An 18,259-nucleotide genomic window follows, 5' to 3' on the forward strand; every position below is an offset into this window, starting at 1 on the left:
GTTTTATGTGGAAAAAAATATGTGTGAATGTTGTCTGTCTATCTGTGTTGGCCCTGCGATGAGGTGGCGACTTGTCCTGGGTGTACCTTGCCTTCCGCCCGATTGTAGCTGAGATAGGCGCCAGCACCCCCCGCGACCCCGAAAGGGAATAAGCGGTAGAAAATGGATGGAGGGATGTATTGAACAAGCAAGGCTTAAATAGGGCAGCACGGTGGACCAGGGGTTAGTGCATCTGCCTCACAATACGAAAGTCCTGAGTAGTCCTGGGTTCAATCCCGGGCTCGGGATCTTTCTGTGTGGAGTTTGCATGTTCTCCCCGTGACTGCGTGGGTTCCTTCCGGGGACTCGGGCTTCCTCCCATGGAACAGGCAGAGCTTATATAACGTAATAGTGCAAAATCAACTTTCAAAAAACAAACGAAAAAACATTAGTGGTGTATTAAATAAAATGTAATTTAAAAAATGAATGCCTCTTTTCTATTTACAGCCTTTTGAGGTAAATATCAACATTAACTTTTTCCACTGGCTAATAAATGTGAAAATAAAATAAAAATGAGGTGGGCGGGGTTTGGTGGCTGGAAGAGTTAGTGCTGCAAGGGTTTCTGGGTATTTGTTCTGTTGTGTTTATGTTGTGTTACGGTGCGGTTGTTCTCCCGAAATGTGTTTTGTCATTCTTGTTTGGCGTAGGGTTCACAGTGTGGCGCATATTTGTAACAATGTTAAAGTTGTTTATACGGCCACCCTCAGTGTGACCTGTATGGCTGTTGACCAAGTATGCGTGGCATTCGCATATGTGTGTGAAAAAAGCCGCATATTTATATAGAGGAAAAGAGGACATGACTACATGTAGAGAACGCTAAAGGCAGTGCCTTTAAGGCAGTTTTTTTGTTCCTTTTGTCTTTTTCTTTTTTTTCCATTGGTCAAAAAAAAATGGACAAAAAAATCTATGTTATAATGAATTATTACTTAAAAATTATCACTTTAAAATGTTTTATGTGGAAAAAAATATTGCATATGTTGTGTGGTTGCCATATAAAAACATCAAAGTTTTGACAAAAGAGCATACATTTTCAACGGGCGGGTGGCGGGCGGTTGCGGTTGTGATATAATGTTGGTTCGGGTGGATGGCGACTTTGGTGATGCAGTTGCGGATGATGTAATTGCCTATCCGCGCATCTCTATTGCATATGTTGTGTGGTTGCCACATAAAAACATCAAAGAGCATAAAACAAACAAAATAATAGTTCAAACTTAAAAATCGACAGATATATCGGAAGTTGATCTTGAAATTTAAGTTTTAAAAGTAAAAAAAAAAAAAATAATAAAAATGTATCACTTTATGAGTGGGGAACCTTTCGGATCTCAAATATGTTTAATAGGATTTTATTTAACTTTTCACTGTGATTACTCAAAAATATTAAATCATTAAAATCAATGGTGTCCTGCATTATTGATCTTTGAGGGCTTTAATTGCTAAATAAAGGAACTCTCCTGAAGGAATCAATAAAGTACTATTTATCTATCGAAATACTGCATATTTCAGTTTTACTATAAAAAAACAAAGTTGTCTTTGACAGAAAAGGCATAAAACCTTATTTGTTTTACTTTATATCAACCTCAAGTTGATATAAAGATTTACTGTAAGCATTAAATAAAAAATAATTTGACTTATTTTCAACATTTTAGTGACTGAGACCCTCTATGCTCCCCAGGACCCCCAAGGATAAAAAAAATAAAAAATCCATATATGGTTTGAAAATGAAAAATATCTTAAATTTTTTCTGTGGAAAATGTTTGGACACTCCTGAAATAAGGGGACAGTGAGATGGATGGATGAAGAAGATCTTAGGGAACGTGAGGGCCTGGCGACATGGAGCAGAGCTCAGAGAGAAATGACGGAGCCAAGTTATGGATTGTTTTGAAAGTGAGGAGAATTATTTTAAAGTGGATACAGTGTTTGATGGGTAGAGTCCCCTTTTGCAATTCCTACTGTCTTTTTTTTTTTCAGTTCGGATAAATAAATGCCCTCATTGTAATGACACACTATTGAGTTTTAATACATTTTCATGCCTGCAGGCACCATTCCGCCAATCAAGTCTCCCCTGGAAAAAAACGACGACGTGAAGAAGCTGTTTTCTATCGGCTGCCCTGTGATCCTGGTCACTCTTGGCGTGGCTCTCCTCTTCATTATCCGCAAGAAACGCAAAGAAAAGAGGCTGAAGAGACTCCGAGGTGAGAGAAAAACAAAGTCGGGCTGTAAAAAGGGGGAGCGGATTTTGGAAAAGAGTTTCACTTTGTTTACGAGTGGGTGAAGAGTGGATCGTGAGATCGACAGGCGGATCGATGCGGCGTCTTCAGTAATGCGGACGTTGTACCGATCCGTTGTGGTGAGGAAGGAGCTGAGCCGGAAGGCAAAGCTCTCAATTTACCGGTCGATCTACGTTCCCATCCTCACCTATGGTCATCAGCTTTGGGTAACAGATACCGATAATTTCCGATATCATGTTTCAAGGCATTTATAGGCCGGTAATACCAGCAGTCCGATATTATTCAGAGATTCAGATTATTTATTGTCAATTCTTAACATGCACAAGACACATAAGAACTGAAAATTAAATTCTCGGCACAGTCCCACTAAGAGCAGACATACGTTACAAGGAGAGAAGACGGGACCGCCAACGGATCAGCCATTTTTACGGCGCTCCTTATAAAGGTGAGAAAAGGGTAACACTGGGTGAGAGGAGGGGGGAGTAAAAAAATATCAGTCTAAGGCTAAACCCTCAGGAGGGGGTCCAGACTAAGTCCAAGGAAAAAAACCTCACATAGCATGACACACATTAAGACATGGCACGTATGTCCCACCAATTGCAACAGAGAGAGGGGGGTGGGTTTGAGGAGACTTGCTGATGCTGTATAGCGCTGCTCAGCCATCCACAGCCCCAGGGGAATTAAGCAGTGGTGAAGGCGTTGATTTCAAGGGTGGGGGTCATGTGTGTCCGTTAGAGATGCGCGGTTTGCGGTCTCATCCGCGGAGTTATCTGCGGGTCGGGCGGGTGACATGACGAAAAAAATAGATTTTAATTAGATTCGGGCGGGTGGCGGTTGAACCGTCCGGAAATATTTGATATACATGGTTCCGGGATCGGTATCCTTTACCTTTCAAAGAGCCATTTAAGACCCGCGTCACAAAGCGAAGAAGACAATAGGAGACGCTAATATTCTCTAGATTGACTACTGGCAGTCACCCAGATAATAAGTATTAGGGCGTGCTAGGAAGCCATTGACTTTGTCGCCTTCGACAACATGTACGATCTGCTTGTCAGTCCAGCAACATGTTGTGTGTGGCTTCCGAGGCAACACGCACACGACTGCAAGGCATACTGGGTGACACAGAGTACACTAATGGTTGTGATATAAACAATTTTAACACTCTAAGTAATATGCGCCACGCTGTGAAGCCACACCAAACAAGTTTGACAAACACATTTCGGGAGGACATCCTCCCAGTAACACAACATAAACGCAACACAACAAATACCCAGAATCCTTTGTATCCATGAGACTACTGACTATTTTATACACCCCGCTAGCAGCAAACCCCCCCCTTCCCCGTGCGTCGGTAAGGTGGGCGGGGGTGTAAAATATATTCAGGAACCGTCACGGATACAAAGGATTCTGGGTTTTTGTTGTGTTGCGTTTATGTGGTGTTACTGTCAGGATGTTCTCCCGAAATGTGTTTGTCAATCTTGTTTGGTGTGGCTTCACAGCGTAGCGCATATTAGTAAGTGTTAAAGTTGTTTATATCACAACCATTAGTGTACTCTGTATCACCCAGTATGCCTTTCAATCTTGTACGTGTGATTGCGGAAGCTGCACACAACATGTTGCCAGACTAACAATCGGTGTGTACATGTTGTTGGTGTCAAAGGCAATGGCTTCACAGCACGCCCATATCCTTGTCATCAGGATGAACGCCAATTGGATTATCGCGAGAACGTTAGCGGGTCCAAATGTCTCCGTTACTCAGTGAAACGGGTTTAGATAGCTCTGTGAGTGGTAAAGGTGGCCAACGTCTGATGTATTTCAGCGGGCGGGTGGCGGGCGGATGCTTTTCTGATAAAATGTTGGTTCGGGTGGATGACGACTTTGGTGATGCGGTTGCGGATGATATAATTGCCTATCCGGGCATCTCTAGTGTGCGTATATACCCAAATAACTTTGGGAGAGATGATGAATATTTTTGTATGCCTGAGGCCAATAAAGTTTAGTGTTGTTGTTGACTAAAAGGAAGGTCAAAAGTGTCTATCTTTGAGGAGACCTCGGGAGATTTTCTTCAGAACAGCCCGTTCCCATACCAAGGCCATTTAAGGGAGTCCAAATCATAGATTAAGAAGTTGTTTTTCTTCGAGGAGACAAAAATAGTGACTTATCTCTCTGTTTGTCCATGCTGGATTCCTTCATTCCAATTAATTATTCCTTCTCTACAAACTTTTCCAAGATGAGATCCATTTTGCCATTCACCTCAGAAATCGCCCCAGTCTGTGTTCCCACAGCCCGACCCAATCCTTCCATTGCGTTGAACAGCCGTTGGGCCCCTTGAGTGGCTCCCATCGTCTTCCGAATTTGTCGATACACCAGAGCAATCAGCAAGTGCCCCGCGATCTCAGTTCCAAATAGGTAGATGTCCTCGACGTCCTCGATGGAAAGCGCTGAGAGGCACATGATCCTGCATGTGTTCCAGGAGTCTCTCACGTAACCCGCAGCGATGGTTCCATCAGGGCAGCCAGGCTCCCCCAGAACCTCTTGTCGAAAAGACTGTGTCAATTCCGTCAAGAGTCCAGCTGATCATATTCATATTAAAATTTGGATTAATAAAAATGTAGTCGAACCTCGGATTCAGGAGGAACAGTGTGGTTTTCGTCCTGGTTGTGGAACTGTGGACCAGCTCTATACTGTCCGCAGGGTTCTTGAGGGTGCATGGGAGTTTGCGAAACCAGTCTACATGTGCTTTGTGGACTTGGAGAAGGCATTTGACCGTGTCCCTCGGGAAGTCCTGTGGGGAGTGCTCAGAGAGTATGGGGTATCGGACTGTCTTATTGTGGCGGTCCGCTCCCTGTATGATCAGTGCCAGAGCTTGGTCCGCATTGCTGGCAGTAAGTCGGACACATTTCCAGTGAGGGTTGGACTCCGCCAAGGCTGTCCTTTGTCACCGATTCTGTTCATAACTTTTATGGACAGAATTTCTAGGCGCAGTCAAGGCATTGAGGGGTTCCGGTTTGGTGACCGCAGGATTAGGTCTCTACTTTTTGCCGATGATGTGGTCCTGATGGCTTCATCTGGCCGGGATCTTCAGCTCTCACTGGATCGGTTCGCAGCCGAGTGTGAAGCGACCGGAATGAGAATCAGCACCTCCAAGTCCGAGTCCATGGTTCTCGCCCGGAAAAGGGTGGAATGCCATCTCCGGGTTGGGGAGGAGACCCTGCCCCAAGTGGAGGAGTTCAAGTACCTAGGAGTCTTGTTCACGAGTGAGGGAAGAGTGGATCGTGAGATCGACAGGCGGATCGGTGCGGCGTCTTCAGTAATGCGGACGTTGTACCGATCCGTTGTGGTGAAGAAGGAGCTGAGCCGGAAGGCAAAGCTCTCAATTTACCGGTCGATCTACGTTCCCATCCTCACCTATGGTCATGAGCTTTGGGTCATGACCGAAAGGATAAGATCACGGGTACAAGCGGCCCAAATGAGTTTCCAGGTCTCTCCCTTAGAGATAGGCTGAGAAGCTCTGCCATCCGGGAGGAACTCAAAGTAAAGCCGCTGCTCCTTCACATCGACAGGAGCCAGATGAGGTGGTTCGGGCATCTGGTCAGGATGCCACCCGAACGCCTCCCTAGGGAGGTGTTTAGGGCACGTCCAACCGGGGAAGACCCAGGACACGTTGGGAAGACTATGTCTCCCGGCTGGCCTGGGAACGCCTCGGGATCCCCCGGGAAGAGCTAGACGAAGTGGCTGGGGAGAGGGAAGTCTGGGTTTCCCTGCTTAGGCTGCTGCCCCCGCGACGCGACCTCGGATAAGCGGAAGAAGATGGATGGATGGATGGAAAAATGTAATATATTTTTATTTTATGCATTTATTTTTCCTAGATGCCAAAAGCCTGGCGGAGATGCTGATCAGGTAAGGTTTAACCGTCCCTCTCTTTGCTCATAGTGTAAGACCCCACGAGGCGGGTAAAACCTGCAAATTTGGCCGTATCCCAACCCAGTGTGTGTGTGTGTGTGTGTGTGTGTCTGGAGCAGCAAGAACAACCGAAGCTTTGATACCCCGGTGAAGGGGCCGCCTCAAGGCCCGCGCTTACACATCGACATCCCGAGAGTGCAGCTGCTGATCGAAGACAAAGAGGGCATCAAGCAGATCGGTGAGAGGAAGGCAGAAAGAGAGAGAGAGAGAGAGAGAGCCACAGAGTGTTGTTGTGCTTGCATCTGTGTGCGTCTCTCACAGGAATAATAAACACCGCCGGGCGCAGAATTCACTGCTTTGCTTGATCTGTTTGTGCTTCGGGCAGGTGAGGACAAGGCCACCATACCTGTGACAGACACGGAGTTCAATCAGACCGGGAACCCCCAAAGCTTCTGCGCAGGTGTGTCCGTTCACCACCCTGCTCTCATCCAGAACACTGGTCCTTTGATTGACATGTCAGACATCAGACCAGGAACCAGTAAGTGCTCCTTCTCCTTGTCGGGCCTTCTCACCAATCTGAGAAAAACTCATTGAAGCAATGCAAGTATATACCTATATGACCCACTTGTCTTCCTGGTTTGTTGAACCCTCCATTGTTGTTCCTTCCACCCACGCAGACAACATCTAACCTGTCCATTTTAATCTATCAGACCCCGTTTCCAGGAAGAGCATCAAATCCGCCCACAGTATAAGGAACCGCTACTCCAGTCAGTGGACTCTGACCAAGTGTCAGGCCTCCACGCCGGCCCGCGTTCTCGCCTCGGACTGGCGCACGGTCAGCTCGCAGCATGGCATCACCGTCACCGAAAGTGACAGCTACAGCGCCAGCCTCTCGCAGGACACAGGTTGGCACATGTCAGGCATGACAGTGAGAGTATTCCGGGGTTCTTGCAGTCACATTGCAGGGTGGTGCCTTTAGATTTGGTTCAAAAGTAGAATTATAGCATAAATATGGTATTTCATGACGAGGTTGCAGCTTACTGGAAGGCAGACGGACTAGATAGTACTTTATTTATTCCGTCAGGAGAGTTCCTTCAGGAAAATTACAATTTTCAGCACAATCCCATTCAAGATCAGACAAACATTACAGGGAGACAGAACAGGATCGCTGACGGGTCTGCCGGCTTCCAGCGCCCCTTACAAAAAAGATGACATACAGGTAAACAAGGGGGGTGGGGGGGGGAAGAAAAAAATAGAAGATTAAAATAAAATTAAAAAATCGGTCTTAGCCTAGGCCCTGGAGTGGGGGTGCAGACTGAGGCCAAGGGAGAAAAAAAACAAAAAAACAACAACAACAACTCATAGCCATAGTACACATCCCTCTTCCATGTGTGTAAGAGGGAAACATCAAAGAACAAAGAGGACATTAAAGACATTAAAGCAGCAGATACAACCAGACACTTCTACATACATACAGCTATGTATGTATGTACTCGGGACAACACTGCAGAAACTGAAATCTAAGTACGAACCACGTTTCCGTATGAGTTGGGAAATTGTGTTGGATGTAAATATAAACCTTTTCGACCCATATTCAATTAAATGCACTACAAAGACAAGATATTTGATGTTCAAACTCATAAACTCTATTCCTGAGCCCATGTGGTGATATCCTTTACACACTGATGTTGGGTTTTGATGCAGTACCCCCTGAGGAATCAAAGGTCCATAATATCATCGCTTATGTGCAGTGATTTCTCCAGATTCTCTGAACCTTTTGATGATTTTACGGACCGTAGATGGTAAAAACCCCTAAATTCCTTGTAATAGCTCGTTGAAAAATGTCGTTCTAAAACCGTTCGACAATTTGCTTACAAAGTGGTGACCCTCGCCCCATCCTTGTTTGTGAATTACTTAGCACTTCATGGAAGCTGCTTTTATACCCAATCATGGCACCCACCTGTTCCCAATTAGCCTGCACACCTGTGGGATGTTCCAAATAAGTGTTTGATGAGCATTCCTCAACTTTATCAGTATTAATCGCCACCTTTCCCAACTTCTTTGTCACGTTTTGCTGGCATCAAATTCTAAAGTTAATGATTATTTGCACAAAAGTTTGAACATCAAATATGTTGTCTTTGTAGCATTTTCAACTGAATATGGCTTGAAATTTATTTGCAAATCATTGTATTTTGTTTATATTTACATCTAACACAATTTCCCAACTCATATAGAAACGGGGTTTGTAAGATGAAATATCTCAAATAAGGGTGATATTTGCTTATTTTCTGTCTGATAAGATATTTCTTCTCACGAAGCAGATTTTATGTGAGAGTGTTTTACTTGTTTTAAGAGTTTTGGTCCTAAATGATCTCAGTAAGATAGCTTGCAGTCACATTGCAGGGTGGTGTCAACGACATTTGCGGTGCCCCCTGTAGATTTGGTTCAAAATTAGAATTATAGCATAAATATGGTATTTCATGACGAGGTTGCAGCTTAGTGGAAGGCAGACGGACTACTCGGGACAACACTGCAGAAACTGAAATCTAAGTACTTTTCCGTATGAGTTGGGAAATTGTGTTAGATGTAAATATAAACCTTTTCAACCCATATTCAATTGAATGCACTACAAAGACAAGATATTTGATGTTCAAACTCATACATTTTATTCCTGAGCCCATGTGGTGATATCGTTTACACATTGATGTTGGTTTTTGATGCAGTACCCCCTGAGGAATCAAAGGTCCATAATATCATCGCTTACATGCAGTGATTTCTCCAGATTCTCTGAACCTTTTGATGATTTTACGGACCGTAGATGGTAAAATCCCTAAATTCCTTGTAATAGCTCGTTGAAAAATGTCGTTCTAAAACTGTTTGACAATTTGCTTACAAAGTGGTGACCCTCGCCCCATCCTTGTTTGTGAACTACTTAGCACTTCATGGAAGCTGCTTTTATACCCAATCATGGCACCCACCTGTTCCCAATTAGCCTGCACACCTGTGGGATGTTCCATATAAGTGTTTGATGAGCATTCCTCAACTTTATCAGTATTTATTGCCACCTTTCCCAACTTCTTTGTCATGTTTTGCTGGCATCAAATTCTAAAGTTAATGATTATTTGCACAAAAGTTTGAACATCAAATATGTTGTCTTTGTAGCATATTCAACTGAATATGGGTTGAAATTTATTTGCAAATCATTGTATTTTGTTTATATTTAAATCTAACACAATTTCCCAACTCATATAGAAACGGGGTTTGTAAGATTAAATATCTCAAATAAGGGTGATATTTGCTTATTTTCTGTCTGATAAGATAATTCTTCTCACGAAGCAGATTTTCTGTGAGTGTTTTACTCGTTTTAAGTGTTTTGGTCCTAAATGATCTCAGTAAGATATTACAGCTTGTGGCTGACGTTTTATGACCTATATTGAGTAAAACATGCTTGAAACTAGAATATCAACTGTTGCAAAGCTCTGTCATCAACACTCACAAGTATAAAACTACTTTTTTAAAGTAATAATTTCTTATTTCAAGGATGAAAAAAAAAAAATCATGATGCCGAGCGCATATCGTCATGTCAAGATAATGACTCTAGCATTTACTTCATTTAAGAATATTTTTCAACATATTGAGCCAAAAGGTCTCTTAATTTTTCTACCAAGAAAAGTGCACTTTTTATTAGTGAGAATATACTTATTTTAAGGTATTTTTGGGTTTATTTTGGTTAGCTAATTTGACTTGTTTTGGCAGATAATTTTGCTCAGTTTGAATATAATACCCCTCATTTTTGTATTTTTTTTTTTCTTGTCTATGAAAACTGACTTTTTGCAGTGTACTGTCGAGGACGCTGGTTCTCCGGAAAAAGAAAAGTTCATGTCTGTCCCCTAAATGTGTGGACAAAATGTGTAATGAATATATATTTTAGAAAATTGATCCACTCTACAGTTTTTAAGGGTGTATGTCTACACCAGGGGTCACCAACCTTTTTAAAACCAAGAGCTACTTCTTGGGTACTGATTAATGCGAAGGGCTACCAGTTTGATACACACTTAAATAAATTGCCAGAAATAGCCAATTTGCTCAATTTACCTTTAATAAATAAATCTATATATATAAAAAAAGGGGTATTTCTGTCCGTCATTTTGTCGTACATTTTTTTTCCTTTTACGAGAGGTTTTTTGTAGAGAATAAATGATGGAAAAACACTTAATTGAACGGTTTAAAAGAGGAGAAAACACACAAAAAATTAAAATTAAATTTTTAAACATAGTATATCTTCAATTTCGACTCTTTAAAATTAAAAATTCAACCGAAAAAAATGAAGAGAAAAACTAGCTAATTCGAATCTTTTTGAAAAGAATTTAAAAAAGAATTTAGGGACGGCGTGGCGCAGGGGGAGAGTGGCCGTGCGCAACCCGAGGGTCCCTGGTTCAATTCCCACCTAGTACCAACCTCGTCACGTCCGTTGTGTCCTGAGCAAGACACTTCACCCTTGCTCCTGATGGGTGCTGGTTGGCGCCTTGCATGGCAGCTCCCTCCATCAGTGTGTGAATGTGTGTGTGAATGGGTAAATGTGGAAGTAGTGTCAAAGCGCTTTGAGTATACAGTATAGGTATATATGTGTGTATATATGTATATAAAGGTATATACCTTGAAGGTAGAAAAGCGCTATACAAGTACAACCCATTTATCATTTATTTAACATCATTGGTAATTTTTCCTGATTAATATTAATTTTAGAATTTTGATGACATGTTTTAAATAGGTTAAAATCCAATCTGCACTTTGTTAGAATATATAACAAATTGGACCAAGCTATATTTCTAACAAAGACAAATCCTTATTTCTTCTAGATTTTCCAGAACAAAAATTTTAAAATAAATTTAAAAGACTTTGAAATAAGATTTAAATTTGATTCTACAGATTTTCTAGATTTGCCAGACTAATCATAATAAGCATAATCATAATAAGTTTGAAGAAATATTTCACAAATATTCTTGGTCAAAAAAAAAGAAGTTAAAATGAATGATTAAATTCAAATGTATTTATTATTCTTTACAATAAAAAAATAAAAAAAATACTTGAACATTGATTTAAATTGTCAGGAAAGAAGAGGAAGGAATTTAAAAGGTAAAAATGTATATGTGTTTAAAAATCCTACAATCATTTTTAAGGTTGTATTTTTTCTCTAAAATTGTCTTTCTGAAAGTTATAAGAAGCAAAGTGAAAAAAATAAATGAATTGATTTAAACTAGTTTTTAAAATATTTTCTTGGATTTTCAAATTCTATTTGAGTTTTGTCTCTCTTAGAATTAAAAATGTCGAGCAAGGCGAGACCAGCTTGCTTTGGTGACCCCTGCTCTACACTTTTGTCCATATTTTCTATCTGGAATGACCGATCCTCCCTTTTTCCCCAGATAAGGGTCGTAACAGCATGGTGTCGACGGAAAGCGCCTCATCCACCTACGAGGAGCTGGCCAGGGCGTACGAGCACGCCAAGCTGGAGGAGCACTTGCAACACGCCAAGTTCGAGATCACCGAGTGCTTCATCTCCGACAGCTCGTCCGACCAGATGACCACGGGCACCAATGACAACGGCGACAGCATGACGTCCATGAGTACGCCATCAGAGCCCGGAATTTGCAGGTTCACGGCCTCGCCGCCCAAACCCCAGGACTACGACCGAGGCAAGAATGTTGCCGTGCCCATCCCGCATCGCGCCAAGAGTAAGTCGTCCCATTTATTTGTCCGTCGTTCTTCCAAACTAGTCTAAGAAATATGGTTGTTTGGATCCCTATAGGGCTTCACGGTGGCAGAGGGGTTAGTGCGTCTGCCTCACAATACGAAGGTCCTGCAGTCCTGGGTTCAATCCCAGGCTCGGGATCTTTCTGTGTGGAGTTTGCATGTTCTCCCCGTGACTGCGTGGGTTCCCTCCGGGTACTCCGGCTTCCTCCCACTTCCAAAGACATGCACCTGGGGATAGGTTGATTGGCAACACTAAATTGGCCCTAGTGTGTGAATGTGAGTGTGAATGTTGTCTGTCTATCTGTGTTGGCCCTGCGATGAGGTGGCGACTTGTCCAGGGTGTACCCCGTCTTCCGCCCAATTGTAGCTGAGATAGGCGCCAGCGCCCCCCGCGACCCGCAAGGGAATAAGCGGTAGAAAATGGATGGATGGATGGATGGATCCCTATAGGGCAGGGGTGTCCAAACATTTTTTTTTTAGTTATTTTTATATCTTTTTTTCCAAATAGTTAAAAAAAGGCCACTACAAATGAGCAATATTTTGCACTGTTATACAATTTAATAAATCAGAAACTGATGACTTGGTGCTGTATTTTACTTCTTTATCTCTTTTGTTTTTCAACCAAAAATGCTTTGGTCTAAATAGGGAAGTGAAGTGAATTATATTTATATAGCGCTTTTCTCTAGTGACTCAAAGCGCTTTACATGGTGAAACCCAATATCTAAGTTACATTTAAACCAGTGTGGGTGGCACTGGGAGCAGGTGGGTAAAAGTGTCTTGCCCAAGGACACAACGGCAGTGACCGGGATGGCGGAAGCGGGAATCGAACCTGCAACCCCCAAGTTGCTGGCACGGCCGCTCTACCAACCGAAAAATCCCCAAAAATTTCACGGTGGGTACATCACTGAAAAAAGGTTGAGAACCACTGCTGTACGTATACTTTTGACCCAGCCGATTTGGTCACATTTTCAGTAGAACCATAATAAATTCATAAAAGAACCAAACTTCATGAATGTTTTTTGTGACCAACAAGCATGTGCTCCAATCACTCAATCACAAAAAAAATAAGAGTTGTAGAAATTTTTGGAAACTCAAGACAGCCATGACATTATGTTCTTTTATAGAGATGTCCGATATTGTCCAACTCTTAATTACCGATACCGATATCAACCGATACCGATATATACAGCCGTGGAATTAATTAACACATTATTAACACATTATTATGGGACGGCGTAGCGCAGTGGGGAGAGTGGCCGTGCGCAACCCGAGGGTCCCTGGTTCAAATCCAACCTCGTCACGTCCGTTGTGTCCTGAGCAAGACACTTCACCCTTGCTCCTGATGGGTGCTGGTTGGCGCCTTGCATGGCAGCTCCCTCCATCAGTGTGTGAATGTGTGTGTGAATGGGTAAATGTGGAAGTAGTGTCAAAGCGCTTTGAGTACCTTGAAGTTAGAAAAGCGCTATACAAGTACAACCCATTTATCATTTATTTATTTATTGCCTAATTTTGTTGTGATGCCCCGCTGGATGCATTAAACAATGTAACAATAGTCTTCTTTACATGCCCCTAAAGCTGACCAACACGCCGGACTGTAGTCAGTTGGAAGCGTGTCTTAATGAAATTAAACAATGGATGTCCGCTAACTTTTTGCAACTTAATGCCAAAAAAACGGAAATGCTGATTATCGGTCCTGCTAGACACCGACCTCTATTTAATAATACAACTTTAACATTTGACAACCAAATAATAAAACAAGGTGACTCTGTAAAAAATCTGGGTATTATCTTCGACCCAACTCTCTCCTTTGAGGCACACATTAAAAGCGTTACTAAAACGGCCTTCTTTCATCTCTATAATATCGCTAAAATTCGCTCCATTTTGTCCACTAAAGACGCCGAGATCATTATCCATGCGTTTGTTACGTCTCGTCTCGATTACTGTAACGTATTATTTTCGGGTCTCCCCATGTCTAGCATTAAAAGATTACAGTTGGTACAAAATGCGGCTGCTAGACTTTTGACAAGAACAAGAAAGTTTGATCACATTACGCCTGTACTGGCTCACCTGCACTGGCTTCCTGTGCACTTAAGATGTGACTTTAAGCTTTTACTACTTACGTATAAAATACTACACGGTCTAGCTCCAGCCTATCTTGCCGATTGTATTGTACCATATGTCCCGGCAAGAAATCTGCGTTCAAAAGACTCCGGCTTATTAGTGATTCCTAGAGCTCAAAAAAAGTCTGCGGGCTATAGAGCGTTTTCCGTTCGGGCTCCAGTACTCTGGAATGCCCTCCCGGTAACAGTTCGAGATGCTACCTCAGTAGAAGCATTTAAGTCTCATCTTAAAACTCATCTGTATACTCTAGCCTTTAAATAGACCTCCTTTTTAGACCAGTTGATCTGCCGCTTCTTTTCTTTCTCCTATGTCCCCCCCTCCCTTGTGGAGGGGGTCCGGTCCGATGACCATGGATGAATTACTGACTGTCCAGAGTCGAGACCCAGGATGGACCGCTCGTCGGGACCCAGGATGGACCGCTCGCCTGTATCGGTTGGGGACATCTCTACGCTGCTGATCCGCTTGAGATGGTTTCCTGTGGACGGGACTCTCGCTGCTGTCTTGGAGCAACTGTGGATTGAGCTTTAGCAGTGTCGTGTTGGACCCGCTCGGCGTCCGTTGCTTTCGGTCCCCTGGGGGGTGGGGGGTTGCCCACGTCTGGGGTCCTCTCCAAGGTTTCTCATAGTCAGCATTGTCACTGGCGTCCCACTGAATGTGAATTCTCCCTGCCCACTGGGTGTGGGTTTTCCTTGCCCTTTTGTGGGTTCTTCCGGGGATGTTGTGGTCGTGATGATTTGTGCAGTCCTTTGAGACATTTGTGATTTGGGGCTATATAAATAAACATTGATTGATTGATTGATTGATAATATATTTAAAATGTATTTTTTAGGGCTGTCAAAGTTAATGCGCTAACTACAAGTTTCTTAAACGGCACTCATTTTTATTTGCGCACGTGACTCCTTTTTGATCCTCTTTCCATTCCGTAATGTAATGGCATTCAGTTACTGTTGAGCCTTAAGCTCAAAAAATAGCAAGTAGAAATGCACAAAGAAAGGGGACATTATGGAACTCTCAGATCCAAAGCGATGGCAAGTCGTTCTCCCGACAAGATAAGACCATTTTAACTTCGATCGCTGTGAGACGACGACATAGGAGCGAACGCCTGCTGGAATGCTTTGCTGCTTGTAGAGAGGATCATTTTCACGTCCTTGTTTATATTACTGTTCAATCAATCAATCAATGTTTACTTATATAGCCCTAAATCACTAGTGTCTCAAAGGGCTGCACAAACCACCACGACATCCTCGGTAGGCCCACATAAGGGCAAGGAAAACTCACACCCAGTGGGACGTCGGTGACAATGATGACTATGAGAACCTTGGAGAGGAGGAAAGCAATGGATGTCGAGCGGGTCTAACATGATACTGTGAAAGTTCAATCCACAATGGATCCAACACAGTCGCGAGAGTCCAGTCCAAAGCGGATCCAACACAGCAGCGAGAGTCCCGTTCACAGCGGAGCCAGCAGGAAACCATCCCAAGCGGAGGCGGATCAGCAGCGCAGAGATGTCCCCAGCCGATACACAGGCGAGCAGTACATGGCCACCGGATCGGACCGGACCCCCTCCACAAGGGAGAGTGGGACATAGAAGAAAAAGAAAAGAAACGGCAGATCAACTGGTCTAAAAAGGGAGTCTATTTAAAGGCTAGAGTATATAAATGAGTTTTAAGGTGAGACTTAAATGCTTCTACTGAGGTGGCATCTCGAACTGTTACCGGGAGGGCATTCCAGAGTACTGGAGCCCGAACGGAAAACACTCTATAGCCTGTTGAGTGCATTGAGAACATAACATGTAAATTGTTACAAGAGCTGCTTTAGTAGGGACGGCGCGGCGCAGTGGAAGAGTGGCCGTGCGCAACCCGAGGGTCCCTGGTTCAATCCCCACCTAGTACCAACCTCGTCATGTCCGTTGTGTCCTGAGCAAGACACTTCACCCTTGCTCCTGATGGGTGCTGGTTGGCGCCTTGCATGGCAGCTCCCTCCATCAGTGTGTGAATGTGTGTGTGAATGGGTAAATGTGGAAGTAGTGTCAAAGCGCTTTGAGTACCTTGAAGGTAGAAAAGCGCTATACAAGTACAACCCATTTATCATTTATTTATAACAAGGTTTTCCAAAACAAATCATCTCAAGTTATGGAAAAAAAATGCCAACACTTCACTGCCATATTTATTATTGAAGTCCCAAAGTGCATAATTTTTTTTAACATGCCTCAAAACAGCAGCTTGGAATTTTGGACATGAGGTGTATATTTTAGCGTCCCGGAAGAGTTAGTGCTGCAAAGGATTCTGGGTATTTGCACTCCTATTTATTCCTTATTGTGCTGGACTTGTCCCCCTCCAGGCGACTACTGCAACATCCCCCTCTACATGAAGTCGGATCCATTCTTCCGAAAGCAGTCGGAGCATCACGACCCGTGTCCGGTGGTCCCGCCCCGCGAGGCTTCCATCCGTGGCCTGGCCCAGCGGGCCTACCACAGCCAGGGCCGTCACATGACTATGGACTCCGCCAAGCAGCAGGCCGTCGCCATGGGCCACTCCGGCCTGTCCAACCTCACGTCTTCTGGGGCTTCTGCAGGAGGGGCTTCGGGAGGGAGTGCAGGAGGCATGTCCACCAGCTCCAGCTGCTCCACGCTCCCCCAGAGGACTCTTACAATGCCGGGCTCCTCAGCCACGGGGGCTCAGAGCGCGGCCGCGGCCGGAGCGTCGTCATCCTCCAGCGGGGCGGCGGGCGCCACAGGAGTTACCACTGGGGGCGCCTCCTCCAAGGTGGGAGGATCCAGAGACTCTCTCTTGGAGAGCAGCTCGTCCGGCTTGGGCAGACTACAGAAGCAGAGGGATGGAGGGGCGGGGGCCTATTCCAAGTCCTACACACTGGTGTAGCCCGGGCGTCACGGTGGCCTACCTCTGGAAATTCTATTAAAAAGATTAGCCAGCGCTTGTCGGGAGCTTCTATCGACAAGCGGGCGGATGGAGACACCAACGCCCAGCTCATCCATCGGTGCCTGCACCGTGCCAGGCTGCAGGGGGCTGCTCGGGCTCCCATCGACACTGCAGTAAGGAGGAGTTTGGGTCTCCACAGCACATGGTGGTGGCCTTTATTTCTGCCTGATCACCCCTTCTCTTACTACTGCGTTTCCCCATCTCTTTATCTATCCGCTACACGCTTTCTTCTTCTGGTCGGGCCAACATATGCACAAAACCCTTTCGAGCGTGGTTTGTTTTCCGGTCGCTCCAATTTCACAGCAGGGCGGCGATGCGTCCCAGCGGCGTTGTGCCACGGCGGGATGGTAAAGGTAAAGGTAAAGATTCGCCAAACATCACATTTACACTTGCACAATTCAACATGCACAAAAAGATCTTAATTTATTCCTAGGCCTTCTACGGTGTCTGAGCAGTTTGTTCACTTCCCGTATTTTCATGTTCAAATCCGATGCATTAAGCAGCAGAGTTCGCTTCGTGGAACGTGGGGAAGTCTCTTTAACATGCAAGGTATTGAAGGTCTTTGGTTCCTGAGGGGGTCCTCAAGCCTACGTGCGTGTGTGGGTGTAAATATACAAACCCTGTTTCCATATGAGTTGGGAAATTGTGTTAGATGTAAATATAAACGGAATACAATGATTTGCAAATCCTTTTCAACCCATATTCAATTCAATGCACTACAAAGACAAGATATTTAAAGTTCAAACTCATAAACTTTATTTTTTTGCAAATAATAATTAACTTGGAATTTCATGGCTGCAACACGTGCCAAAGTAGTTGGGAAAGGGCATGTTCACCATTGTGTTACATCACCTTTTCTTTTAACAACACTCAATAAACCTTTGGGAACTGAGGAAACTAATTGTCGAAGCTTTCAAAGTGGAATTATTTCCCATTCTTGTTTTATGTAGAGTTTCAGTCGTTCAACAGTCCGGGGTCCCCGCTGTCGTATTTTACGCTTCAAAATGCGCCTCACATTTTCCATGGGAGACAGGTCTGGACTGCAGGCGGGCCAGGAAAGTACCCGCACTCTTTTTTTTTTACGAAGCCACGCTGTTGTAACACGTGCTGAATGTGGCTTGGCATTGTCTTGCTGAAATAAGCAGGGGCATCTATGAAAAAGACTGCAGCATATGTTGTTCCTAAAGCTGTATGTACCTTTCAGCATTAATGGTACCTTCACAGATGTGTAAGTTACCCATGCCATGGGCACTAATGCACCCCCATACCATCACAGAT

The 18,259-nt window shown here is 44.0% G+C and overlaps 1 protein-coding gene across 2 annotated transcripts in view; it reads left to right on the plus strand.

Annotated features, from left to right (window-relative positions):
- The window catches only part of dscaml1 (Down syndrome cell adhesion molecule like 1), a 426,233-nt gene that overhangs the window by 406,759 nt on the left and 1,215 nt on the right, over positions 1-18,259 (plus strand). Inside the window, exons 29-35 of one of the 2 annotated variants that reach the window (XM_061878592.1) lie at positions 2,076-2,231; positions 6,137-6,167; positions 6,290-6,408; positions 6,556-6,708; positions 6,881-7,075; positions 11,594-11,902; positions 16,383-18,259. The exon at positions 16,383-18,259 is cut by the window's right edge and continues 1,215 nt beyond it. In XM_061878592.1, the coding sequence (XP_061734576.1) occupies positions 2,076-2,231; positions 6,137-6,167; positions 6,290-6,408; positions 6,556-6,708; positions 6,881-7,075; positions 11,594-11,902; positions 16,383-16,921 (1,502 nt within the window). In that variant the 3' untranslated portion in view covers positions 16,922-18,259. The remainder of the gene's footprint in view (positions 1-2,075; positions 2,232-6,136; positions 6,168-6,289; positions 6,409-6,555; positions 6,709-6,880; positions 7,076-11,593; positions 11,903-16,382) is intronic. The other variant, XM_061878593.1, reaches the window with a different exon arrangement.

Source organism: Nerophis ophidion, linkage group LG18 (assembly GCF_033978795.1).
Source record: "Nerophis ophidion isolate RoL-2023_Sa linkage group LG18, RoL_Noph_v1.0, whole genome shotgun sequence".
In the NCBI taxonomy this organism is placed as follows: domain Eukaryota; kingdom Metazoa; phylum Chordata; class Actinopteri; order Syngnathiformes; family Syngnathidae; genus Nerophis; species Nerophis ophidion.